Raw genomic sequence first — 12,975 nt, forward strand, 5'->3', positions numbered from 1 at the left:
CACAGAGATGACACTGAAGGATTTGGTAAGGTGGAACTAGAGAGGGCAAAATAATGTTTGAATGCCAAAAAATAAGCATTGTTATTTCCTCTCTGTAAATAATTCTGTAAACTGGCAGTCCTGTTCATTTTCTCATTTTAATAGCAACAAACATGAATGCACTATAAGACTAAAAATTATTACTTATAAATTATAGAAATTATGACAAAGCATGCCTTTTATTTATAATCATGAGAATATATACAATCTCCATTAAGAACTAGCTTTTCTGAAAGTCAATTATAAATCCTAAAGCCTTTACTTAATATTTTGATTTTATTTCTTTTTTTTAAAGATTTTATTTATTTATTTGAGAGAGAGAATGAGATAGAGGGAGCATGAGAGGGGGTAGGGTCAGAGGGAGAAACAGATTCCCTGCTGAGCAGGAAGCGGGATGTGGGATTCGATCCGGGGACTCCAGGATCATGACCTGAGCCAAAGGCAGTCGCTTAACCAACTGAGCCACCCTTTTCCCAATAAAGGCTAAAGGACACTTAAAGTATGAATTGATATGTATATTCAATTGTGAATTAGAATTAAATAATAAAATGTTAAATTTATCATATGGTTTAATCTCAAAATTAGAGATGTAACTAAATAGAGGTGTTGAATAAATATTAACTATCAAATAAATTTAGGTTATTTATATATAAAATCACTGTCTAGAATATTCTCCCTAATTTATCATTGTACTATAAAGTGTGCTACAAGACTAATGGAATGATTTGTAGAAAGTCAACCAACGAGGAAAAATAGCTTCCTTCCATTACAGCCTCTTCAATAGAACATATAAGAAATAGAAAAAAATTCGGGTGGGGTGTAGGGGGGAAATTATTATAAAATTGATACTTAAGTATGTATAAACACAGAGTAATATAAAAGATTCTCAGATTTTACTTTTTAAAAAGTATTTATAAACAACTTTTGCAAAAGAAGGAATAATACACATAGCAGATTTAACCACAGTTGATTTTTTAAGTTTTAAGCTTATCTATTTGTTTTGATACTTTCCCATTTTACTTTTGAGATTACAAGCATGTAACTTTATAACTCAAAGGATCTTTAGAGATCTAGTGCACCCTTAATTTTACAAAAAAAAGGATACTGAAGTCTGAGAAATTAACTTATAAAATCTGAGGTAGCCTAGTTGGTCAGTAACAAAGACAGAGAACAATTCATGTCTCCCTGCTTACAGTCAAGAGGGGATCTTCAATGGCATAAGCATTGGTTTTGGGACCAAGCAGCCCCAAATGTAAACCCTACATCTTTGATGAGTGAGCAATTGGTTTGCTCCAGGAATATAAAGATGGATAAAAATGTAGAAATAGAATAATAGAGGCACCTGGGTGGCTCAGTGGTTAAGAGTCTGCCTTCGGCTCAGGCAATGATCCCAAGGACCCGGGATGGAGCCCCGCATCCAGCTCCCTGCTACGCGGGAAGCCTGCTTCTCCCTCTCCCACACCCCTGCTTCTGTTCCCTCTCTCGCTGTGTCTCTCTCTGTCAAATAAATAAATAAAATCTTTAAAGAAAAAGAAATAGAATAGTAATGATAATAAGGAAATAGATATAAAATAAAAAGATGGAAAAGTCCTGCCTTGAAGGCATTCACGGTTCAGGGAGTTAACAGGTGATTTTAGTGCAATGGCATAAGTACAATGGAAGAGACCTTCAGGAATACTAGGAGTAAAAAAAAAAAAAAAAAAAAGAACAACAGTTTTATGTTTTTATTTTTTAATCTGTAAAATGGGAATTATTATATTAGGGTTGTTGGGGAAGTAAATGAAGTCACATATGAAAGCACTTTCACATAATGAAAACAGCATTTAGTCCTATGTTTTTCCTTTTTCTTGTCTATACTCTCTGTTCCATTAAACGTTGCTGACTTATTTTATAGTTCTTCTTTGTGATATAAAGTTGTTTTATTATAATTACTTTGAAAATAAGTGTGAAGACTCAAAGAGAGAATGTGCTTCATTTTTTAAACTTAATTCTTAACTTTTATTTAAATAATCCTGGTAAATCCTAATTATTTCACTCTTAATTATTTGGAAGTCGTTTTTCAAGTGTGTCTGATCTTAATATTTTTAATGACATTAAGTATCTTTCTTGATCATAGAATCACACATACTTATTACAGAAAAATGTAATAAAAAGTCTATAAAACTTTCCAACCAGAGATAAAGTAAACACTTAGATACATGTACTTAAAATCTTTATATTCCACAGGTTTAGAGTTTAAAAAAGTAAAATCATAGAGAAATCATTTGAGCCATACTTTCTACTTTAGAGTTTTGGAGTTTTTTTATTGTTTTATTTAACTTTGTATTTGAAGAAGTATGAAAGAATTTCTCATAGTATTAAATATATTTTAGAGTAAAATCATAATGTCATTAAATCTCTGAATTTACCATTTTATGAGCAAGTAGCTAAATTAATTTATATTCAAAAAAACTAATTTAAAGCTATGTGGCAAGATTTCAAAAACTCTAAAATGTAAGGGTATATTGTGTTGAAAATTTTTGCATGCACTAAAATAAATAAAATTTCATAAATATCCCACATATGTGTTTAAGAAGAATATCATGTTTAGCATTACATGTTCAGCATGTACGATTCTATATATAATACAATTGTACTAGATTCAATACTCAAGTTATCTGCTTTTTCCCACTCCTATACTGCTTTTGTGTGTGTGTGATCTATTTCATCCATGAAGAATAAGAATAGTAGATTAAAATTTCATGTGACAGTTACGATTTTTTTAACTGCCTTTAGAAGGTCTAGTATAATATACCACTCATTAGATAGTATTATATGGATTGTAAGAGAATTAATTGATCATCTTTTTGGCTTTTATGTTAGGTGTAATTTTGTTTTAAATAACTGCTAATAGCATAATCAAATAAATGTTTTAATCCAAATGCAGTAATTATGTTTAGATCTTGACATACATGCATTCATTACATTGATATAATTGGTTTTTCTGCAGTCACCTTGTCTTAAGTTATATTTATCATTTTCATTTTTTATGTTTGTTTTTATATGTAGCAGTAAATTTTAAGATCTAAATGATGCTTTTTGTATACACCAGTTGTTACCCTTAAGGTTTGCAATGACATTTAAACTTATTCTTTCCCATTTCTACTTTCAGAATCTAAGTAAATAAAAATTTTGACTCTTCACTTAAAAATTTTTTAAGATATTACTGTCTTTAACGTGATTTTTCTTTTAGGTATTTTTTTCTGTCAATTGAGCTTATTAGACCCATGTGATTTAATCATGATCTTTCATGTTAATTATTGCATCCTCCAAGAATTATATTTTAACATTTCCATGCAATTTTATAACCATCCTTGCAATTTTTACACTTACTGTGTGTAATGGTCTTTAATGTGAATTTTACACCTTTTTTAAATTTTTTATTGTTATGTTAATCACCATACATTACATATTAGTTTTTGATATAGTGTCCCATGATTCATTGTTTGTGTATTTTACTCTTATTGCTGCATTTGATTTATTTGCATTATTATGCTATCTTACTCAATTCCCTTTTCTTTTCAGATTATTTTTTCTTACCATCTCTTCTGTTTTGTAGATACCACAGTTTCTTACAACATATGGAGAAGACAGACAAAGTGTACATGTGTGTAATACTTGTATATATGCAATTGAGGGGGGGAATCATAAAGAGGTCATCTCTTCCACTGAATTTTTATGGTAATTTTTTATTCCTCTTGTTCTGCCAGTTTTTTATTTGTTCCTTTATTCCTCCTGTGAGCATGGTCTCCCTCCAATGTGACATGCACTCTGTCATATACTGCAAACCCAAAGGTGCTATTACTGTCTTACTTCATTTATGTGATAGAGAATGGAGAGCTCTATCAATACATAGAGTTTTCTAAGAGACAGTATGTGAGTCCCACTTTTTCCCACTTACTCTTCGTTTGCTGGGGTGCACTGGTATGTAGAAGTTTGGGCTTAACTGTCAGTGTGTAGCTGTCTTCATCTAATGCAAGAGCTACCCTGACATTAATTTCTTTGACAGGATGAACAAAAAATGTCCATGAGAAACTCTATTGACTACATTCAGGGCTCTTTCTCTTTTTATTCCTAATTTACTTCTGAGAGCCCTTGTCATTAATACATAATCATCAATGTCAGTAATCACCTTTTTCCTCATAGAGTTACCGGATAGAGCCGATAAAATACATTACAACCAGTTAAACTGCAATTTAAATAAATAATGAATGATTTGTTTTAGTATAAGTATGTCCCACATATTATATGGGTCATACTTAACTGGGAACTCTCTACCTACCATATTATTTTGGGGAACTACCATTTCCAAACATGGTAAGAAAGAGAGAAATCATGTAAGTATTGAATCACTAAACTCTACATCTGAAACTAATATTACACTGCATGTTAACTAACTGAAATTTAAATAAAAACTTGGAAAAAAAAGAAAGAAACCAATTATTTATACTCTGGTTACATCACAAAGCAAGGTCTTGCAATATAGAGAGAGGGCTGCATAGTATCCTCTAAGTGCCAACTCCAGGTTTCTGAGTAGGTAGTTGAGTGTGTAGCTCCCAGCTACATTTCAAGTAAGAATCACCTTTGTCAAGACTATTCGGCTTGCTCTATCTTAATGCATTTAAACACGTTTGCTAATCACTGAATCTTATAACTATTGAAATGCCTTTCATAGTTTGGCAGAAAATAAAGTGTCAACTATAATCTTGTGTTGTTATGAGTTTTTATTCTCCTCCCAACTTCACCTCCTTCCATGGATTCATAGTCCTTTAGGAGGAAATGTAAGGTGTTTGTGTCAAGAATTACTATTTGGAAGACATTTTAAGCTAGAATCCTCTTAGTTTTTTTCATTTAAAAATGTATGCATCCTTAAATAAAGAAGTTCTTTATAATAGATGCTATCTTTACCATTTCATATGATTTATGGTATCATTAATAAATACCTGTCCAATTTATATTCCTGATAAAAAATACTTTCATCAATTACATATGGTACATGGAAACCTTCCCCAAACCTAGTGGCTTAAAACAAGTTGTTTTTGTTTTGTGTTGTTTTGTTTGTTTGTTTGTTTGTTTTAATGAGTCTGTGAATGAATGAACGATATCGGCTGAGCTCAGCAGGATGGTTCTGTTCCTATGCCTAGGGGCACTCATGTATTTTCCGTTTTCTACCAGTTCGGCCTGGGCTGAATATTTTAAAATGGCCTCATTACTTGTCCGGTGATTGTTTCTCTCTGATACCTATCAGGTCCAGAGAACATCAACTGGTCTGGTTCTCCTCTGCTCCATGTGGCCTCAGCTCCTCTACTGGTCTAGAGGGAACCTCTTCACAGAGTAGTTTCAGATAAAATTCAGGGCAACAAGCATTTCATAAGATGTTGCCTGCATCATACTTGCTGATGTCACATCAACTGAAGCAACATGGATGGCCAAGCCCTGAGTCAGTGAGAGACGTAATACACAAGGTTGTTGAGATGGGGAGGCCAGACACATTGGAAATCTTAAATGCAACAGTCTAACACAATTTTATTCGGTCTCTGGCAACAGAGAATGCATATTAGATAGAAGGATATATTTACTGAGCAAAGCTGACTAATATATGCAAACAGAGAAACAAGAGTAGTACAATGGATTTGGTTTTTGAATATCAACAAGTTAGTCAATTATCTTTGGGGGCTTTTATGTTTGTTTTATTTAATTGTAGTAAAATGGTCATTGAATTTGAATTAGAAATATAAGTTTTTTAATGTTTGCTGTTTGTAGACATATTATTTAAAATCTCTGAATGTTAGCTTTTTGTAATTGATATAATAATAATCAATGGGGGGCCCTAAGTGGCTCAGTTAAGCATATCCCTTCAGCTCCTGGGATGGGGCCCTAAGTCAGGACCTGGGATCAAGCTCTGAGTCAGGACCTCGGATAGAGACCCAAGTCAGGATCCCTGCTCAGCGGGGGGTCCACTTCTCTCTCTCTCTTTCTCTCTCTCTTCCCCTCACCCTGCCCCCCTCGTACTCTCTCCCTCTCTCAAATAAATAAAATCTTCTAAAAATAATAATAATGCCATCAATGAAAGGCTATAGCAAAAATCACATATAAAAATATGGAAGGTCTGGGGAGCCTGGGTGGCTCAGATGGTTAAGCGTCTGCATTCGGCTCAGGTCATGATCCCAGAGTCCTGGCATCGAGTCCCACATCAGGCTCCCTGCTCCTTGGGAGCCTGCTTCTCCCTCTGCCTCTATCTCTCTGTCTCTCATGAATAAATAAATAAAATCTTTAAAAAAAATATGGAAGGTCTTTGTAAACAACAAACAAGCAAAAATTTTATTTTTGCACATGAATGCATGTATAGACACTAAACTATAATGGAGCATATACTGCTCTTATAACTAAATATTTCCATAAAATTTATGAGTTTAATAAACTTTAATAATAAATATTGAATTTAGGAACAATTCAAAAGAAAAAATTAATTTACTTAACTTGAGGGTTTCATTTTTTTCAATTCAAAGCTAACACAATATTTACTTACTTTTAAAGTTTTTTATATTGTGAAATATAAAATACTATATGACTAATTGTCTAAAATAAATATTTAGAATCTAAAGAACACCAGCGTAATGATCACCCATTTTAAGAAATTCAGTGTCGTCATTTTCTTAGAAATCCCTCATGTTCTATGCTAAAAATACTGTCCTTCTTACTTCCTCATAGAGATAATCACTACCTTGATTTTTGTTATAGTCATTTCCTTGCTTTTCTTTAGGTTTATCAACCATCTTTACATATGCATCTCTAAATAATATAATTTAGTTTTGTGAATTTCTTACAATAGAATCATATTGTGTGCAGTTTTTTCCTGTGTTCAGTTTCTTTCACTTAACATTCTGTTTCAGAGATTCATCCATGCTGCTACCCGTGGCTATGTTCCTAATGTTATATATAACATATATATATATATATAAAATATACCTGAATTGATCAGTATCTGTTTTATGTTTAATCCCTGGTGTTTTAAGAAATTGTTACATATCCCAATATGATGAAATACATGTTTTTTTCTAAAAATATATGTTTTCTTTTAGAGACAACATTTTTCCCTCTCTATGTAGATCCTTATTCCATATAAAGTAGATTTGTAACTACGGTACGAGGAAAGGATCTGATTTCTGCTTTCCTCATATGGATACCCAAATTGCATACCATTTTTCAAAAGCTCACCCTTTCCCATACATTTCATATACCCCTGTCATATATAAAATGTTCATACATTTGTTTATCTTTCTGGACTATCTTTTCCTTTGCATATCATTTTTTAAATATAATTTTTTTTTCAGAGAACATGACCACGAAAACCAGTAAGGCACAGCATTTAGCAGTTATTTTAATTGTGTCCTATTCTCACTCAAATTTTGTTTTGAAAAATTGTTCCAAGGAATTTAATTGTAGTAATAGGACATATCTTTATATTATCTTGGAAGATTATAAGAAAAACATCAGAATTTTCCCTATGATTCACTTATATATGTGCTTAAGCAAAGAATATTAGAAGTTTGGCAAAGAGAAAAAGGGCTTTTATGTTGTATCACCATATTTGAAGATCTACATGTGTGAAATGTTTCTTTTATGGAAATAAAAATCACCTCCCTATGACCATAGAACTTACAGTTCTGATTCAAGATAACTCTAAGTTTGAGTTACTTAAAGTGAGTCCCTTGTCCAGAGCTCTTATAATTTGTGAAAAGAATGAGAATCTCCAGGCCTGGAACAAATTATGCATTTGCTAGTGGCTATAGTGCCTAAAGGCATTTCTAGTCATAATAACTAATTACACGGCTCCAACTTATTAAGGAACCAAGTGTGCTACTATTCTATGCTTTCGAGTGGGCAAAATTTCTCTAAGGATAGCCCATTTTCTAAAAGTGAGAGTACTTAAAATACCTATGCTTAGGTCCTATTATCAATCTTCAGCTAAGAGGGAAAGATGACTAAAAACCCAATTTTTAGTGTTAACCAAATAACAGGTGTTAACAAGTTCATTCTAGCTCTTCCAATTCAATGAACTACTCATAAAATAATCATTTTTTAAGTCATAGTGTTGTTTCAGAACAAAATCTAAAAATTCTTTATAATTATAACACTTTAAAAATACAAATATAAGTCTTGTTAATTGATAAAAATGCACTTTGTCAAAAAAATAATGGCACATTTTTTTTCCTCTAAGTCTTGATCATGATCCTAGTAATAATGGTCAATGGTTATGATCTACCTATTCTATATTTGAGGTTAAAAGAAAACCATGTTGGTGGCAAAGGAGTTAAAATGAAGACAACTGAAAGAGATTTGACCTAGTTATTTTAATGGGCTTAATAGGTTTTATATTGAGAACTAATGCCTTTCAGAAACTATATCAATGCAACACCCCACATGAAGGAGCTTATGACAGTAATGATAAACACTAGTAGAATCTGGCTGATCACTTTTTGAAATTATGTGGTCTTTTAAAATGGTCTTCTAGCACTTAATATAGAAAAATATTAATTTTCCAGGTGTGTCTCTTCAATACTCACAAATTATTTCAGGGCAAACATTTATAAAAGATAAAGTCTATAATAATTATTTTTTAAGACAAATATTTGTAAAAGTAAAAACAACAGCAAAAAGTTATTTTAATCCTTAAATTTGAAATTCTGTAATATCTCAGAAACAAGTTTAACTTCACCAGGAAAAATACCGACCCATTATATTGGATGCATAGGTGGATAGAATTCTCTGAATTTTAGGTAAATACTAGTTGGATAAATGAAATATCTCACTGTTCTGACACAAAAGGAACCCTCATAAATATATTATATTGTTCATTGTATAGCAACCATCAACAAATATAGCATCATTAAGCAATGTTTCAAAGGTAACATAAGAAGTTATAGCCTGCTCTTGGCAGGGCTAAAGGGATGTTGTATTCCATTGTTTATAAACAGACAAGTCCAATACATGTTTATTCAAACCCCAAAGGCAAAAACATAGGAAGGATGAGAAGTATAGGGCTAATGAAGGTCTTTAAAGAATACAGTCCCGTAAAGACTAAAGGTTATATATGAGCTTTGCAAACACATCCCGAGGCATAATTTTTCATTACCTTTCACTACGGCGATCCAAATAATGACTGTTTCATTCAACTTAGAACCTCTAAAGACATGTCAAGCCATGTTTCCAACTCACAGCTCATCGACCAATAAGCTGAGCCAAACAATCACACACCAGACAACACCTCAGACCTCCCAATAGAGATGCCAATAGATCATGGAGACACACTCTGGGTTAGTTTGTTTGACAGACTGTTAAAAATCCTCTTGCAAGATGCTGAAATATTAGACATTCTTAAAATCTTAAATTCAAGCAGCTCCACACAATTTGTAAAGGAAATCTGGCTAAACCAACAAATACATGTAAAAAGGAATAAGCTAGAATCATATCATATTGACTGTTTCCTGCTGCACTTCAGAAAGAAAATCTTTAATATTTGTCAAGTCATCTTTTTAAAATTAGGATAAATCTTTTTATAGACCCGTGACCATGCTCTGACTGCCTAGACAAAGGGATTTCTTATTAAACACACACACTCACACACACACACACACATAGAGCAGTGCGATTTCATGGAACTTGCTCAGTACCTTCAGTCTGTTCTGTAAATATGCACTGCTGATAGGATTTATAAATTTCTCACAACGCTGTATAAAAGACTACATACAGACCAGAAGCACAGTGCCCTCTGGTGCACATACAACATAAAATAAAATATTTATATAACAATATCTAGGTAGATACAGACACAAAAATACAATACTCAGTTTTGCTTCTACATAAATGCTAAAACCAACTGCTGGGAATTGTAAATTTCTATCATGAAGAAACAACCCAATCTGATAACTTTATATAAAACATTCTTTATGGCAAAGATCAATACAATCTAATCCAGTCAGGGAACCATTTGTACACTCTTCTATTTAATGGATTCACTGGGCTTGGGGGAAGCAGGCAGTCTGTTAGACTTAATATATGACTCCTTTTGTATAACTTACTTAGATTCAAATGTATAAGAACAGTAAAAGTTAAAGGCCGTATATCTCAATCCCCTCCTTTTTCTTGGCCTTTGCTAGTGTGTCACATTTATCTGCTACTTCTTTTTAACCCATTGCCATTTTCTCCTTTTTACCTTTAAGGGGAAAAAGAATGAGGTGACTTAACTTCTCAGTGATTAGTAGAAGATACCATTTCCATTTAAACTAAAAAAAAAAAAAGGTAACATAGCATGGTATAAGGTAGAAAGGAATCTCAAGAAAATTCATTGAAGCATTTGGCTATTTAAAATGATAAACTCAACCTCAAAGTTAATTAGAATTTACTTTAGGGAGTGGAGTGTAACATTCCTAGAATTTGAGAGTGATGCACAACCGGTCACCATTACTAGTTTCTTGAGTTTTTGTTTTGTTTTGTTTTGCTTTTTGCTTTTTTTGTTGTTGTTTTCAATAGCTTGTTACATTTATAAGAAATACTTTTAAATAACAAGAAAACAGTACTTGTGAATGGTAAATAATAACCCTTCCGGTAATAACCCTTTCCCGTCTGAAACTTTCCCTTAGAGAAACTTAATTACATACAACTTTCAAGGAAGATATCTCTATAATTGCTTTCCCTTTGCTTCATACCTGTATATCTTGTATCTTGTGCTAAATCCCTGCCGGCTTCTGTCCACAAAATCTGTGTATTCCTGTGAGCGATGGAAGGGTCCCTTATCAGAGAGGAGCCAGTCGAAGGGGCTTGTGGCATGCTGATCCGAAACAGCAGCAACCGCTAAAACCCAGCAATGAAGACTCAGGGCTATCCACTCCCATAGAGCCATCAGAGAGAACAATTCAGCACCAGCTCTGCTCCGCCATATCATGCTTCCACTGGGGATTTAGAGCCTTCATTCTCTTAGCTTTCCCTCAACACCTAGACAAAATACACAGGCAATTAGTTAGCCCCTAGAAGATTCTTTTCTAGCAATTCAGGTGCTGAGGTGGGAAATTCCTTTTTGGTTAAATCTAATATCATTTGTTTCAAATTAGATGATAGCGAAAGTGAATACTAAGTAAAACAAAGTAATATCTTTTTTTCGGAAACTATGTCTTTCAGACTTTGTGTCCTTCTGTATTCAATGGAAAATAAGTCACTGAGTCATAACAGACTTGGTCATGACAGCGTCATACAGCCACAATTGGTTTGGACGGATACCTTTTTGCTTATGTATCTATAACATTGGACACTTTCAAAATGAATATTGAATATGTTTAATTACCTCATAAATTGTGCTATGAATTTTAATATTAAGTGTGTTTTATTGTTTAATTGCTCTAGAAAAAATGCTTTAAAATGAATTGGAGATATTCAGGAACTGAAAGGAATAAAATTGTGGGCCTAAAAATACATAAATAAATGATTGTGTTTATATATGTATGTGTGTCTGTCTACCTATCGTCCATCTATCTCTACATATAGATAGATGGATGGATGGATGTGTGGGAGTGATGGGTAGAAGGGGAGGTCTGTGTGTTTTCTCAGATTTTTTTTTCCATTATTCTATTAAGGACAAACTCCCCTGATTATTAAAGCAGAATCATGATTAAACTATTTCTAGGACCTTTACAAAACTTAAATGTGCATCCGTGTCTAATTCATGAGATAAACAGGCATACCTATAAAATTCATATACGCACAAAAACTAAGACAATGCAGATTATACATTAACTATGAAACCACATACATTGATTTTATACACATTCAAAAATAAAGTACCAGGAGGTGCAATCCCAATGTCATATAGTATAATGACTTTACACAGAGCAGCTGATGCAATGTCTATATGCTACACAAAATATTCCACAAATACTTGAATTCAATTTTACTTTCCATCTTCACCAATCTTTTCCAATATCATTATTTATAGCACATAGAACTATGCAGTATGTAAATTCTGACTAATGAAAAAGTTTTGATTGTGAGAGTTTTTAGTCAGTAAAATCTCTTTAGAAAGCAATCAAAATGCACAGTATTAAATAAAATATTTTAATTATAATAGTTGTCATATTTCTCTGGTGTTTGGGTAAGGAGATTGATATTTTTAATTTGCTTTCTGGTTATAACCTTATAATTCATAATTTAATCCTATACTATTTACACATGAAAGGCATACAGCAATAATTTTACAACTATAAAAGTATCTCAAACAGTAATACAGTATGACTGACCGAAGTCATCAGATCCAGTCATGGATCTCTCCCTCTCCCTCTGCCTGCCACTCTGCCTACTTGTGCTCTCTCTCTATTTCTCTGTCAAATAAATAATTAAAATCTTTAAAAAAAATAAAATAAAATAAATAAATAAATAATACAGACATGAACAATAACCAAAGTATGATACCTGACATTTCAACTCAAGCCACCCTTGAAAAACTGACTTTAAGAGTTACAAAACAGGGAGAAAAGTAGTGTTAGAATACATTAAGGCAAGAATGTATGCTTCCAAAGATCTTAGGACAAGTGGTCATTAGACTCAAAGTTCACCAAAAAAAAAAAAAAAAAAGGACTTAATTCACCTAGTTTGTTACAAAAGCAGGTAAATGGATATTTGTAAATGAGTAGTAAATTTTAAATATTACTGACAGGCCTGAATTGTTTCCTTATTTGGTTTTGATTAATAACAATATTTACCCTTGTGTGAGAGATGAGTTTATGATATAGATTGCCAATTTCAAAAGTAGTGAGTAGGGTTCTTTTGAGGAATCTTGGAGGTCACTACTGAAGTAAACAGCTACACTTAGATGTATTACTAAGGAAGGGAAATCATGAGGCCCAA

General features: G+C 32.6%; 1 protein-coding gene across 2 annotated transcripts in view; it reads right to left on the reverse strand.

Moving 5' to 3' along the window:
* Positions 1-11,023, reverse strand: part of BRINP3 (BMP/retinoic acid inducible neural specific 3) — a 364,729-nt gene extending 353,706 nt beyond the window's left edge. The window contains exon 1 of one of the 2 annotated variants that reach the window (XM_028104768.2): positions 10,788-11,023. In XM_028104768.2, coding sequence (XP_027960569.1) covers positions 10,788-11,023 — 236 coding nt within the window. The remainder of the gene's footprint in view (positions 1-10,787) is intronic. The other variant, XM_028104769.2, reaches the window with a different exon arrangement.
* Positions 11,024-12,975: the final 1,952 nt, after the last annotated feature.

Source organism: Eumetopias jubatus, unplaced genomic scaffold, assembly GCF_037043125.1.
Source record: "Eumetopias jubatus isolate StellerSeaLion01/CBP00866 unplaced genomic scaffold, mEumJub1_p1.0 scaffold_12, whole genome shotgun sequence".
In the NCBI taxonomy this organism is placed as follows: Eukaryota; Metazoa; Chordata; class Mammalia; order Carnivora; family Otariidae; genus Eumetopias; species Eumetopias jubatus.